This window comes from Lipotes vexillifer, unplaced genomic scaffold (assembly GCF_000442215.2).
Source record: "Lipotes vexillifer unplaced genomic scaffold, Lipotes_vexillifer_v1.1 scaffold133, whole genome shotgun sequence".
Classification (NCBI taxonomy): Eukaryota; Metazoa; Chordata; class Mammalia; order Artiodactyla; family Lipotidae; genus Lipotes; species Lipotes vexillifer.
The window spans coordinates 509,066-524,862 of NW_006795585.1; the positions used below are offsets into that span (position 1 = coordinate 509,066).

At 41.2% G+C, this 15,797-nt stretch overlaps 1 protein-coding gene across 2 annotated transcripts in view; it reads right to left on the reverse strand.

The window, feature by feature from the left end:
* The window catches only part of ADGRB3 (adhesion G protein-coupled receptor B3), an 800,758-nt gene that overhangs the window by 431,207 nt on the left and 353,754 nt on the right, over positions 1–15,797 (reverse strand). For both annotated transcript variants that reach the window (XM_007467820.1, XM_007467821.1), the window contains 2 exons: positions 2,740–2,841; positions 2,276–2,382 (listed from right to left, as the gene is read on the reverse strand). In XM_007467820.1, the coding sequence (XP_007467882.1) occupies positions 2,276–2,382; positions 2,740–2,841 (209 nt within the window). The remainder of the gene's footprint in view (positions 1–2,275; positions 2,383–2,739; positions 2,842–15,797) is intronic.

A 15,797-nucleotide genomic window follows, 5' to 3' on the forward strand; every position in this document is an offset into this window, starting at 1 on the left:
GTTCAAGTTAATAACTTGTTGAGTTCTAAAATTTTACTCTTATGGAGATAATTTTTAACACAACCCATTTTCTTTACCTGTAGATATTAATACCTTAGAGTTACAAAGAACTTTGCTTTGCAAACATCTCACATACAGTATCTCATCTACTTTTCCTCAAAACCTCCAGAGGTGCTAAGATGAGGCTACCAATTTCAGTTGCAAATAGCAAGCCAAGACTTGAGTGAGATCACATGACTTTTCCGAAGGACACACAACCAGAAGAAGGTGCCCCCAGCACCAGAATCTAGGGCAGAGGATTTCAAATGAAAAGCTCAGGAGGGAGTAAGGCTTCCAGAAAGGAGGTTAAGTTTTGGAACAGTTGTACCTGGGATGCAAATTTCACCCTTGCCTCAGGTAACTGGACTGCTCCCCAGCAGAGCTTCAACCTGGGGCAGGGATGCCCACTTGCAAGTTGTGGTGGGGACTGAAGTTAATTTGTGAAAGTGCCCAGCTGAGTGCTTGGTCCTCTGTAGAAGCTGAATGCCCTGAGGCTGTTCCTTATTCTACAAAATCATGCACTTGATTTCTGTTTGCAAGTCAGCACGGGCACAGACACATCGGCTGTCCAATCACTGACTGCGTGATTTCTATGCGACTCACAATCCGAGACCATCTCTCCTGTTTAACTGAGTGTTTCTGTTTCTCTCCATTATCAGATGACCTGCACTCACAGAATGCAGACTCATTTAAATACTACTGTGCAAAACACTGAATTTAGGAAGGAAAAATTTTCTGCCAACAAGTGATATTATTCATTCTTAACAAATTTGTAAGAATTGACCTATGGTTTACTTAATCCATGCAATTATTCTCATATTTATTACCATGAATAAACAAGAACTAAACATGGATATTATTAAGATTAAGTAAACAGAGTTGAATGTCTAAAATTAGGGGAAAATTAAATTCATTAAAAATTAAATTCATAAGGAAGTCTTCGTTTTATATATATATATATATATATATATATATATATATATATTTACTTAATTCTGAAACATTTCAATTTTGACAGAAATAAGGCTCAATGAAGCCAAATATCACCAAATACTGATATGCACATAAATATATATTATGAAACATATGTATTTGTGTGTAATCAGTATTTATGTATATATATATACAATAACATGTATGTATATATATGAATGTACATACACACAATAATAGAAATAAGGGTCTGTGTAGCCAAATAATCATCAATTTAATGACTGATTTGGTAAGTAAGCATATTAGACAGCATTTGGCTTTCAGATGTTTTTAAAATGTGCTTTTTGTTTTTCTGATAATCAAATACATTTACTTCGCTAAGAAGCGTTCTTATTGTACAAGCTACTTCTCCATCCACAAGCAAAAATGTTCTTTAGGATTTTTTTTAAGAATCAGGCTTATTTGTGAGCAACTGTAAGAAGATGGAAAGAAAACATAAGCACAACAAAACGTCAAGGCTCTTAACTGAACAGCATCCCTGCCAAAGTTGGGTTCTCCAGCGGCTCCGGCTTGTATTTTGTTCTGAGCCCCGCGATGTTTGTTCACACGGGAAGCTCTCTGGACTGCCAGGATGAATGACAACAGTCTCCGAAAATGACAATGACTTGCACTCGTAAAATACCAAGTGACACTTAACTGTGCTCGAAATATTCATACAGCATACTCTGAATAATTCAATGATGTGTGGGAGAAGAGGGGCTATTTTGGGAAATTTGTCCCATATAATCTTTTGCAAGCAGCTAATTTTCTCTGATACAATAACCCTGTCTTTTTTTTTTTGGTGTCTTAATGTCAAAATGCAGTGAGAAATTTGATACCTACATGACACAGCTTTATCATTTCCCACCTACTAAAGTGCTAAAGAATTTAATTTTAAAATGTACAGTATTTTGAAATAAGTCTATGTACTATGTAACACAGATTTGTCCCAATCATAATACATAGTTTAACTCTTATAGATAAGTAGCAGATTTTATTCACGCCTTTCCCTCATTGGACAAGGAATCCATTCATTTAAAGAGCAGGATCCAAGCAGGATCCATAAAAACCCAAACCCTAGGAACAAAACTGTTTAGCACTGACTTATAAAAATTAGCTTTCTAGCACAGCCTTTTTTCCTTCAGGCATTTTTTTTTTCAGAGATTTTACTGATTTGATTGTATAGCAGAAGATTAAATTCTCACACAGCGATCATTAGCAAAAAATAAACAGAGCAAGTACTAAAGCTGGCTTTTGCACCTACTGAATGCTGCAAGTGTCTGTACTCATTTGATATGCATCTTGCAAAGCTCGGCTGTTCCCAGAAGGCCACTCCGTGAAGACTGAGTGAGCAGCGTCTGCTAGCGGTGCCTGCAAGTCACAAAAACAGAGAGCTTTACGACAGACAGGGAGGCTGGGAGGAGACACAGAACTGGGAGGCGGGCTGAATACCTGGGTTTGTACATTTTCTCGCTTTTAACAAACATGCATGTGAAATTGTTACTTTGACTACTTTTTACAATGCATATTAGTCACACTGAGAAACCACTGCATCATCAAGATTTTCCAGGTCTCTTCCTTGGCTCTACTTAGGAAGTCCTTTACTAAAATTGTTTTATTAACTGCTTATTGGACAGATTGATTTTTGCATATAGGACAAAGCATGGTGAGGAACACAGCATGCTGCTCTTGGTGGGTGGTCAACTTTGGAGGGTCATCCTACATTACCTGTGGCATTCAGTGGGCACTGATTGAAGGCCAAGTCTCCTGCTGGAGTCCTTTTCCACACCGTCGACATCAGGTAATCCTCTGGGCATATTTCATAAGGTGCTGCAATTTAGAACAGAGGGACTTGAATGCCGGTGGTGTTTATTTTTTAAATGTTGGCAATAAGCAATCCTGAAATGCACCTCTGTGACTGCAGAGAGTTTTCATTTCTTAAAAGTGTATTGTTTACTGAAATGTCAGAGATGTCTTCAGAAACAAAACACCACTAGCTTTCATTTCATTATCTACAAAATCCTCACAGAAATGTACTTTCTTTGGAAAGTGCTTACCATGCAGGCTTTTTAAAAAGGTCATTTGGATTTGCCTATAAATTGAACATTATATTCAAGCATATACATAAAAATCTTTCCAGTATTCACCTATATTCATAAAGTTTGGGGATGTCATACAATAAAGTGATTTCTAATAAACTGAAAGCCATATCAGAATTATTAACTGTAGGTGATACGAGTAAATAAAGGGCAAAAATACATAACTTTTCATTTCTTCATATAAGTATGATGCCAATCATACTATATTATAGAAAAATTAACAGATTTTATCTTTTAGCCTTATGCTTTTCAAAAACTCCGTTTGATTACTGAGGTGAGAAAGTTAAAGGGAATTTCAAGAATAACAGATGCACACCAGAAATATGTTCATGGAAAGCCAAAGAATTCGTGAAAGAAGAAGGTCTGTCTGGGCTTCCCTGGTGGCAAAGGCCCGCGGTACGCGGGCCTCTCACCGTTGTGGCCTCTCCCATTGCGGAGCACAGGCTCCGGACGTGCAGGCTCAAGGGCCATGGCTCACGGGCCCAGCTGCTCCGCGGCATGTGGGATCTTCCCGGACCGGAGCACAGACCCGTGTCTCCTGCATCGGCAGGCGGACTCTCAACCACTGCACCACCAGGAAAGCCCCCTGCAGTACTTTTTATATTGACTTCCACCTACTCCTTGGAAATCCTTTCTTTAGGGTCTTAGAAAGCTCTTCTCTCTCAGGCCTCCACCAAGCACTTGGACCATTCTTTCTCCCTATCTCATTCCCTGCATCCTTTGCAAAATCATCCACCCCTTACATTTTCCTTGTGTTATATGCTTTCCTTAGATAATTCCAAACCTTTAATAACAGTAATAGCATTGAGCCCTTATTAACAGTCTTACATGAATGGGCTCATTTAATTTTCCCCAACAACTTTATGTCAGACACTATTAGCCCCTTTTATCAAAAGGGAAGACAGGCAGGCACAGAGAGGTGAGTTGATATTTTTTTTCGGATTCCAAATATATATTTTTTAATTACATGTGGGAGGCAGGGTGTAAAGTGCTACAATTCTCCAGCAACTTCCTTCTTTTATGCCACATCAAAAAAGTAATCTCTAAAATGAAGAGTAATCCCATAACTTGCTGCATAAAATTTTCCATGGTTCTCCAGTTATCTGACAGGATAAAGAGGACTGTGCTCACTGTGATGAAAGGGTCCTTCCAGCAAGCCCTAACCTCGCTCTCCAATTATGATTCACATTTATTGTCCCATGGACCAGCCACACAGAACTGTCATCCTTCAGATACCCCATACCAATTTACACTTCCCTAACTTTGCAAAAGCTATATCCTCTACTTAAAATACTCTCTCCCCTCCTTGTTTTTCTGTTTGTTTGCTTGTTTTTGGTAATATTCCTGTATATCTTTAAAACACATCTTAAATGGTGTATTCTCTGGGAGGCTTCCCTCGGTACCTCAGTCATTGAATATACAAGTATTATATCTCTTCTCACAATGGATGGAAAACATCTGGTTACAGTGTGAACCTCCTCAATTCCTAAATTTTGCCCTTTAGGAGACTAATTATGTTTTACTTTATTTCTCTTTAATCTGCTATAAGGAACTGCTAAGCTGTCTAGCACATAGTAGGTGTTCAGAACATGCTTGTCGAGTACATCAGTTCTACTGAGGAAACAATATAATAGACTAGCCCATCCAGTAGAACTTTCTGCCGTGACGCAAGTGGGAATTTCACTGTCCAATACGGTGGCGTCTAGTCAATGTGGCAATCGAGCACTTGAAATGTGGCAAGCAAGACTGAGAACTGAGTTTTAAAGATATCTATTTGAATTAATGTAAGTTGAAATTTTAAAAGCTACCCCACTGGACAACACTGGAACAGATGATAATCGTGTTTCTGTAAATGTCAACCAAAACTATCACAGAATATGAAAAGGAAACTTATAATACATGTTAAAACTCACAAAATGCATCATACATAGTTTATTCCATAGTTGAATTCTATAAAATTAACTAATCTGATATAATTCTATAGAATTAATTAATTACCCCGATGTTACTATGACACTTGAGTATTCTTTTTGTTTATCTATATCCAACTTCTGCTCATGGTTTCCCTCATTAACTCTTCCTTTGTAATCTTTCACTTCACTTGTACTTTTTTTCTGTTTTCAAACAATTTCTTCAGTTCCATTGTTGTTGAAGTACATTTTGTAAAACTTGTTGCTATAGCTATCAGGGTTTTTTTTTTCTGATTCAGGCTTGACATAAGCCAATGAAGGAGCAATTTGCACCTGGAGGTCTTCATTTCCATGTATGTTTTCAGAAAGCTTTCCACACGTATTGTTTTGGGTTTCTTTCGTTATCCATTCATCTGTTTTTGTGGGGGATTTTGGAATTCTTTTGTTTTAAATTTTATTTTATTTATTTTTTATACAGCAGGTTCTTATTAGTTATCCATTTTATACATATCAGTGTATACATGGCTATCCCAGTCTCCAAATTCATCACTCCCCCTCCCACCTTGGACATGTATTGTTATTCCCACAAGAGCACCCTGCCCCCGCCGACCTTAGGGTCAGAAAACCTGGTAATTGCAAGCGTTCACCACTAGATGGCACGGGTGAGCCAACAGGGTGAGCTGTTTACCGGGCCCACACCTGGAACTGATGAGGCTCAAAATCAAGGCAGGATATGGGTGACCGCTCCACTGTTTTTTAAAGGTATACCACGTGGGGGAGGGTTCTTCTTTCCATGTAAGTACAACGCTGAGCCATGAAAGGAACGTCAGCTACAAGGCGCCTCAGTCTGGCCCCTTCCTCAGCTCCCCCTGTCCACTCTCACTGCCTCCCGGGGGCTTCTCCAACTCCAGGAGGACCCTCACCCCACAGCCCGTGCACCTGTTCTTTCTTCCCAGGACACGCCTCCCCCTTCCCTCTCTAAACCTCCTCGTGGCTCCTGTCTGCTGCCCTCAAGCTCTTCTGGAATCCCGCCTTCTCACCCCAGCCCTTCCTCTGCCCTGCTGTTCTCCAAGACACCCCTCACCGTACACTGCTACACGGTGTCCTCCCTTGTTTATTATTATTAGTAGTATTAGCCTCCTGCTAGAACGTGAGCGCCATGAAGATGGGGCTTTTTCTGTTTTGCTTCGTTCTTAACGGCACATAGCACTTATAGGTCCTGGTAAATGATAGTGGGAACTATAGACACACATGTACTTTTAACCAAAAACTACTAAGTACGTTCAGAAGATCTATTTTTCCAGTACGCCAGTGCTTAAGATGACAGAGAATGAGGATGATTTTGCAAAGTACTGAGGAGTCGTGTGTGTGTGTGTGTGTGTGTGTGTGTGTGTGTGTGAAATAGGCCAGCAGTAGGTAGTCATTTTCATTTAAGAGCAATAAGCCAGAGAAGTTAGCTACCATAGGTTTCCTAAAAATTAGCCAAAATGGGTTTCCATGGTACTGGATATTTACAAAAGTTGACCTTGTAGGGCTGTGCCTGACTTGGTAAGGGTCCAGGAGACCCTGTTCAGAAGCCCCTGATATGAATTGCATACGTCCTAACTGGTCAAGGAAGAAGTTGATTCAATAGTTATTTTTCCGAACACACCACTCAAGTAAGTATTAGTTCCCATTTACCTGGTGACAATCAATGTGAGGTACTTTAACCAGACCAAAAAAAAAAAAAAAAAAAAACCACAGTAATTGTTTTAAACCTAGAGAAGTCAGCAAACTTTGTTTTCTCCTCTGTAAATTCATGAAACTTTGGATTAGTTGTGCTTGTAGATAGAAACTCAGTATACAAATGATAAGAAGGGAAGATGACAGAGGAATCAGAGGTTCAAAGCTGCAAATCGGTTCAGGATTTTCAACTTTTTAGAAGGAATGTCAAATCCCGCAGCTGCTTTAAATATTTCATCAAAGGTGATGTGGCATCTTTGAAGATTAAATCTTAAAAAAAAATTAGTTCAGGAAATAGGTTTATTTCTGCTCATATCCAAAGCAAAACAGCCTACATATTAAAATGACAATTTGTTTTCTTCCGTCTCAGGTTTATGAAGTCCCCAGGGCTGAGAAACTTCCTGGGGTCTTCTCAGTGACAGGAATCCAACTCATTCATTCTACGAATACTTAGGCACCTATCACGTCCCAGTCTCCTTGGGAAGTAGAGTGCACAACAGAGGAATAGACAGAGCCTCTCAACTCCAAGATTCGAGGGCCACAGAAGTAGAGACATTACAGTGCCGTCAGGCTCCCACTATGATCAAAGGCGTCCCGGTTGCTCTAGGGGTACTTTAGGGGTGAGCAGGCCAGCCAAGGATTTCCAGAAGGATGTCCAAGTTGAGATATGAAGGACAAGGGGGGAGTCAACCAACAAGGATGGGCAACTGTGCCTCGGGAACCACACGTGGCAAGACCCGGGGCAAGGAGAGCCTGGCCCATCCAAGGCATTGGGAACATCTCCCCTGGGAGAGCTGAGGCTGGACAGAGGTGGGTCATTGCAGGAGGAGGACGGGGTGAGGATGACGAGGTAAACCAGGGGTGTGAACTTACGGGCGAGGGAAATATATGCCATGTTTTGAATGCTGCCCTGGCAGTTTGGAGAGTGGGTTGCAGGCGAGTGAAATGGATGTCAAGGAGGCCTGTGATGATCTTAAGGGTGTAACTGGGGAAGAAGGGCTGTGGAATCACAGGAAGTGGCTGCAGGAAGTGGGTGGATTCCAAATGTGATTAGGAGGAGGGATGGGCTCAGCTCCAGGGCGGGTGTAGGAGGTGAGGACGAGAGAGGGAGTAAAGATGAAACTCAGGTATCCAGGGAGAGAGTCTGGTGTGCTCTACCCTGAGTGACAGTACACGGGGAGGATATGACTTGGGAGAGAAGATGCTGAAAACAGTTCTGAGCGTGAGCTATCTGAGTGCATCCTGGTATCAAAACGCTGGCTGGTGTATGGCACGAAAGTGCAGGAGAGAAGCAAAAGCTGGAGATAGAGATTTGTGTTAATGTTGTTTTTGTTTTTTTTTCTGTTTAATGCTACCTGCGTTCACTCTGTAAATTAGAAAATGTATAATTAGCTCAGGCCACGCTGCTGTGCTCAAAATAAAAACATATTATTGTGTAGCAATATGAAGCACTTGCTTTTTTATGCCTCAGCAAAATGGAACCACGACTCTGTGCATCAGCTGAAAGATCCCACTGTTTGCTCTCACTAGTGCAAAGATATAAAAACCCATTTGTAAGATACAACTGTAGTTGAAGGCACAAGTACGTAGTTAGCGTGCACCCTTAAAACAAGGTGGCAATTACCTAGTGATTAGCTGTTAATCTGTCTATTCAAACTGATTTTCTGTCTCTTAAAAATAGCAAAAATTATACAGGGCTTAAATTAATTTGATGTGGAAAATTAGTTTTCACCACTTATGCTAGAATTTCAGCATTAAAGAGAAATTGATTCTAAACTGTGGAGCTGCAGGCAGAAAAAGAAAAGAAAAAAATATGCACAATGCATGACCCTGTATTTCAAATTTCACTTGCTGGCAATTCATTAATTCTTATGTTTTGGGAACCCCCTGTGCTGGGGGGTACAGAGGTAAATAAGACAGATTCAGCCTCTGTGCTCACACAGTTTACAGCTCTAATTCATCAGTGGAGCTTACACATGTGAAGACTTCATGCAGCTACTAATAAGGCTGAAGGGAAAAAGAGGGGTGTTTATCAGATGTGTTTCATAATAGCCTTCCTTCTATAGAGAAGGATCGTTATCAGTCTCAAGTTGCTACACCGTTACAACAGCAATATTTACACATACTATGAATTAGGCAATCTTCTAAGCGCATTAAATATTTTCATTCAAATAATTGTCATAACCTTTAAAGGGGATGCAATTATTGTCATCCCTATAAACATGGGCAAAACAAGGCAGAGAGAGATCCCTCAGTGAGGAGGTGGTGGACTTCAGTCCATCAAACAGCTCTCTCAGCCCATTTTCAGAGAATGTTACACCATCTCTAAGCATTTGTTGCACCAAAATAAGTACATATGTATTTTGCAAAAATTTGTTTCTAAGTCTGGAAGTCAGCAAACCACAAACTTTGAATTCCCTAGCGAACAGTGTGCATTTCAGGTTGCCTGTTTGAGTACTTGGTCTGACAATGTGTTATACATAACACACACCCCAAAATTCTGAATTAGTATTTTTTAAATGCTATATTTCAACTTAGACAAGGTCGCCCTACTTCCAACTTGTTAGCAAAGTTAAATAATAATTAAAAAGATAGCTAACTTTAACTATGGGGAATAACTCTTAAGTAACTATCCTTGCATGAGACAAAGTTTTACACTGGAGCACCTGTGAGGTTTGTGCTGTGCTTACTTGCCTTTTTACATCATTTTAGGAACTGCTGAGGATAACAGTGCTCCATAGCCTTCCCCAGGTCACGGCAGATGGAACAGATGATAACATTTGGAGGCACATTAGGGTGCTGGGCAAGGCTACTTCAGGCTCAAGGCCATGGGCCATAGCCTCCTGTCTTGTGAGCTGCCTTAAGGCCTTAAGAATCCCTATTTGGGGGCTTCCCTGGTGGCGCAGTGGTTGAGAGTCCGCCTGCTGAGGCAGGGGACATGGGTTTGTGCCCCGGTCCAGGAAGATCCCACATGCTGTGGAGCGGCTGGGCCCGTGAGCCCTGGCCACTGAGCTTGCACGTCCGGAGCCTGTGCTCCGCAGCAGGAAGGGCCACAACAGTGAGAGGCCCGAGTACTGCAAAAAAAAAAAAAAAAAAAAAAAACATTTATTTGGGCAAACCTGGGACCCATGCTAGCCCAACAAAATGGCTCCGAGGCCACCTTGAGGAGCTCTGGCCTAAAAGAATAACCTGGGCTGAGATCTGGGGAAACTGAGTAACTTGCTATACAGAAACTTACATATTTTTTTTACCCCCAACATCTCGATGATTTATTTCTAAAGAAGGATCGTGCCACAAATTCTAACTACAAAATAAAAATAGTAGATGTGCTAAAAATGTCCATTCAAATTCTAAGTAATCTAACAGCATTTTGAAAGAGTAAAGTAAGATTATAAAATGTATTACTATCATAGTCATTTTGAAGTGTATTCACATGCTTTTACACAGATGATTTCATTAGTCCAGTTATAGATTTTATGATATGGAATAAATACGTTCAAAAGAGCATATATCTAAGGACCTGCTACAGTCAATGCAGAGTAGGGGATTTGGAAGGTGAAAACATATAGCTCATTTGCAATAAGCTGGAATTCTAGCTAAGAGGTATATAAATATATATATATATATATATATATAATAAAATATAATAGCAATATATAATAAGGGAAGCACAAAGAAAGTTTATAAGCGTTCAAAAAAGAAAGAGCACCCATGCAATTGTGGAAGAAAGAATGCTTAAGTGAGAAGACAGCTTCTAATGGCTTGGGCTCCCAAGATGCTCCTATTTCAGTTGATGAAGATGAGGGCTAGGGGAGTCCAGGTAAATAGGAAGGCAAGAAACAGAGAAAGGACAGAATAAGTGCCTCTCGATCCAGGAACCAGAGACTGCATCTGCTTGGTTGCTTTACATACAGAGATTTGCTGTATGTACAAATGAGCCACTAATGAGGACACTACTGTACCAGGGATCTCAGTATGCACGGAATCGGGCAGGGAACCAGAAGCCACGGAAGTTTTATAATGAGCGAGTCACATGACTAAGGCCATGGATAGGGGAGAATCATCAGATAAGAACCTATGTGGAAGAGGTTAGATAATGGGGTTGATGCCATAATATGGGTAATGGACATAGAAGACCTGCACTGCACTTTAATCACTCTAATCTAGCGTATTCTATCACTGCATCCTTGAAACAATCCCCTGGGCATGTATCATTATCCCATTTAATGTATGAGGACAGAGGCCCAAGCCAACCTTGGTTTGACCACACTCCCCAGACTCTTTCCGCTGGAAGGCAGTGTCTGGGGGAGGAGAAAGCAGGGCCCCAGGAGGAAAGACTTGACCCAGGTGGACTCCCCACTAGGAAAGAGGTTGGAAAGAAGGAGGGAGAACTTCAGACAGAAAAGCTCCCCTGGGGGCATAAGGGTCTCATTTGATACCCCAGTTGGAAAGGTCTGTTAGGTGACAGTTCTCACACAGGTGACAGCTGGAGAGAGAGAGAAAGCAACCAAAGAGCCAGGGGCAGGATCTCAGGGCCATTCACGTGTCAGGATGTGTGAGGGGAGGAAAATAAGCGGGGATGAGAAATATCAAGGGCTAACGTTCAGGTTTAGTGTCTTGGGAGAACTTAAACCCAAAAAGGAGTTTACTAATTGCATTAATGTTCATTTTGTTCATTAAAAATCATTAAGTGGTTCTTAAAATATGCTTATTTCTACTGTCAAAACAATGTGGACTGAAAGGAAGAAATAAAAAAGGTAAAATGTGCTGCTTAAATTTTCTGTTTCCGTTTGCGAATGATCAGCCTGTTGCCAAATATTTCTAAACTGGTCAAGGTAGAGTAATATAGGATTACAACAAACTGCTTGTTAAGTTTTTGCTGTGCAGAAGCTGTGAGAGTTTTCTCCCAGCTTCATCTGATGAGCAATCTGATAAGGCGAATTATGATAATAATTATTTCCATAGCAACAGGTTTGAAAAGCAGGCCTAGAGTACTATCTGGCATATATACTGACTATGTCAGAGCCCAGCGGTTCTCCCTTAATTCTGCCTCTAACACTGAATTGATTTGCTGTAGAATCTCGGACAGGAGCAGGTCAGGAAACCCCAGCTTTTCGGGAGGATGGAAAGCTTCCCTGGAGATTGGTTAAAAAAAAAAAAAAAAAAAAAAAAAGAATCTCTATTTGGGCAAACCTGGGACCCATGCTAGCCCAACAAAATGGCTCCGAGGCCACCTTGAGGAGCTCTGGCCTAAAAGAATAACCTGGGCTGAGATCTGGGGAAACTGAGTAACTTGCTATACAGAAACTTACATATTTTTTTTACCCCCAACATCTCGATGATTTATTTCTAAAGAAGGATCGTGCCACAAATTCTAACTACAAAATAAAAATAGTAGATGTGCTAAAAATGTCCATTCAAATTCTAAGTAATCTAACAGCATTTTGAAAGAGTAAAGTAAGATTATAAAATGTATTACTATCATAGTCATTTTGAAGTGTATTCACATGCTTTTACACAGATGATTTCATTAGTCCAGTTATAGATTTTATGATATGGAATAAATACGTTCAAAAGAGCATATATCTAAGGACCTGCTACAGTCAATGCAGAGTAGGGGATTTGGAAGGTGAAAACATATAGCTCATTTGCAATAAGCTGGAATTCTAGCTAAGAGGTATATAAATATATATATATATATATATATATAATAAAATATAATAGCAATATATAATAAGGGAAGCACAAAGAAAGTTTATAAGCGTTCAAAAAAGAAAGAGCACCCATGCAATTGTGGAAGAAAGAATGCTTAAGTGAGAAGACAGCTTCTAATGGCTTGGGCTCCCAAGATGCTCCTATTTCAGTTGATGAAGATGAGGGCTAGGGGAGTCCAGGTAAATAGGAAGGCAAGAAACAGAGAAAGGACAGAATAAGTGCCTCTCGATCCAGGAACCAGAGACTGCATCTGCTTGGTTGCTTTACATACAGAGATTTGCTGTATGTACAAATGAGCCACTAATGAGGACACTACTGTACCAGGGATCTCAGTATGCACGGAATCGGGCAGGGAACCAGAAGCCACGGAAGTTTTATAATGAGCGAGTCACATGACTAAGGCCATGGATAGGGGAGAATCATCAGATAAGAACCTATGTGGAAGAGGTTAGATAATGGGGTTGATGCCATAATATGGGTAATGGACATAGAAGACCTGCACTGCACTTTAATCACTCTAATCTAGCGTATTCTATCACTGCATCCTTGAAACAATCCCCTGGGCATGTATCATTATCCCATTTAATGTATGAGGACAGAGGCCCAAGCCAACCTTGGTTTGACCACACTCCCCAGACTCTTTCCGCTGGAAGGCAGTGTCTGGGGGAGGAGAAAGCAGGGCCCCAGGAGGAAAGACTTGACCCAGGTGGACTCCCCACTAGGAAAGAGGTTGGAAAGAAGGAGGGAGAACTTCAGACAGAAAAGCTCCCCTGGGGGCATAAGGGTCTCATTTGATACCCCAGTTGGAAAGGTCTGTTAGGTGACAGTTCTCACACAGGTGACAGCTGGAGAGAGAGAGAAAGCAACCAAAGAGCCAGGGGCAGGATCTCAGGGCCATTCACGTGTCAGGATGTGTGAGGGGAGGAAAATAAGCGGGGATGAGAAATATCAAGGGCTAACGTTCAGGTTTAGTGTCTTGGGAGAACTTAAACCCAAAAAGGAGTTTACTAATTGCATTAATGTTCATTTTGTTCATTAAAAATCATTAAGTGGTTCTTAAAATATGCTTATTTCTACTGTCAAAACAATGTGGACTGAAAGGAAGAAATAAAAAAGGTAAAATGTGCTGCTTAAATTTTCTGTTTCCGTTTGCGAATGATCAGCCTGTTGCCAAATATTTCTAAACTGGTCAAGGTAGAGTAATATAGGATTACAACAAACTGCTTGTTAAGTTTTTGCTGTGCAGAAGCTGTGAGAGTTTTCTCCCAGCTTCATCTGATGAGCAATCTGATAAGGCGAATTATGATAATAATTATTTCCATAGCAACAGGTTTGAAAAGCAGGCCTAGAGTACTATCTGGCATATATACTGACTATGTCAGAGCCCAGCGGTTCTCCCTTAATTCTGCCTCTAACACTGAATTGATTTGCTGTAGAATCTCGGACAGGAGCAGGTCAGGAAACCCCAGCTTTTCGGGAGGATGGAAAGCTTCCCTGGAGATTGGTTAAAAACCAGGTGGCCTCTCTCCCTATGGGGTACCTTCAAGTTCTAATTTATTTCCCTACTTTTTAGAATGTATCTGAGGTGACTTAGCAAGAAAAAAATAGGACATTGCAGAGGAGAAAAGTCAATCCCTAGTGCCACACACTGCCACCACTGGACTCAGCCGTTGGTTTCAGGTGAACGGCTGGTATGAACTGTGTGGGTGTGACATTGCTTGCCATGTCCAAAAGTGTGCAGTGAAACACTTGCCTTAACCTTTTGAAACTGAACAGGTAATAATATAGCTCCTTACAGGGTATACACATAACATCCGACAGCAAAAATAATAGCAATTCTAATGAAATAGGAGCTTTTTTAAAGTACTAGTAGTGATTAGTCTTGTGGTCTGGAATCAAAGAGGTAAAGCAGGTGCCAACTTGTATGTGAATATTTCAATAGAGACTAGTATGCTGGCTTTTTTTAAAAAATAAATTTATTTATTTATTTATGGCTGCTCTGCATCTTTGTTGCTGCGCGCGGGCTTTCTCTAGTTGTGCTGAGCAGGGGCTACTCTTTGTGGTGGTACACGGGCATCTCATTGCAGTGGCTTCTCTTTGTTGCAGAGCACGGGCTCTAGGAGCTCGGGCTTCAGTAGTTGTGGCACGCGGGCTCAGCAGCTGTGGCTCGTGGGCTCTAGAGCGCAGGCTTAGTAGTTGTGGCACATGGCCTCAGCACTTGTGGCTCACGGGCTCTAGAGCGCAGTCTTAGTAGTTGTGGCACATGGCCTCAGCACTTGTGGCTCACGGGCTCTAGAGTGCAGGCTCAGCGGCCATGGCTCACAGGCTTAGTTGCTCTGTGGCATGTGGGACCTTCCCAGACCAGAACTCGAACCCGTGTCCCCTGCATTGGCAGGCAGATTCTTAACCACTGCGCCACCAAGGAAGCCCAGTATGCCTTTTTTTCTCTTTAAAATATGTAAATTTTACACTTACATATTTGGGTTTCCAAGAATGATTACGTTTAACCCTAAAATATGGTGGTCCACACAATTTAGAAGTCTAACTTTTTAACTTTCTCTAACAGAGACAAAATATTTATATTGATAGTGATTAATTAATTCCCCACTCCTCCAACTGGGAACTGAGAACTTTAAGTCGATATGAGCTCAGACCCCATCCTCCGCCCTGACACCCAGCCCAGATATTATCCACCTGTGTGTGTATAGTAGCTCAGAGCCTTGGGGGATGGAGCAATGAAAGTACACTCCTGCTACAGAAGATCTGTGTCCTGGTGGGGCAGAGACTCACATCAGACAGGTCCCAGTGACACCCCTCCAGCTCCCCACAAAACAGTACTAGTGCTGTACAACTGAGAAGCTCGCCTAAACCATCCTACTTTGTCTACAGCGGCTAGTTAATTGCCCTATTTTTCTGTTTTATTTTGGTTGAAACAAGAGTTGGGTAGGGAGACTTGAAATGCATTGTCTGTATTTTCATTATGAACTGATTCCAGAAACAATGCCTCCTTATTTATGTGTGAAGTGTGAATAAGAAAATTCTGCAGCCTTATTCAGATGATACCTCAACTTTCAACAGTGGAGCTGAGGTGGAGAACTGTTTTCCACTCTTTGTGAGTTTTATCACTAATATTTATTTATTTATTTATTTAGTTACTTACTTACTTATACTCTAGGCTGGTGCAACCCAGGAGGTAATCTGCAGCATCATCACCATCATCTGGGAGCTTGTTAGAAATGCAGATTCCCAGGCCTGGACCAGACCTACTGAATCAGAACCTTGTGGCAGAGGACATTGGCTCCTGAATCTCTGTCTTAACAAGCCCTCTGGGGGCATTCCT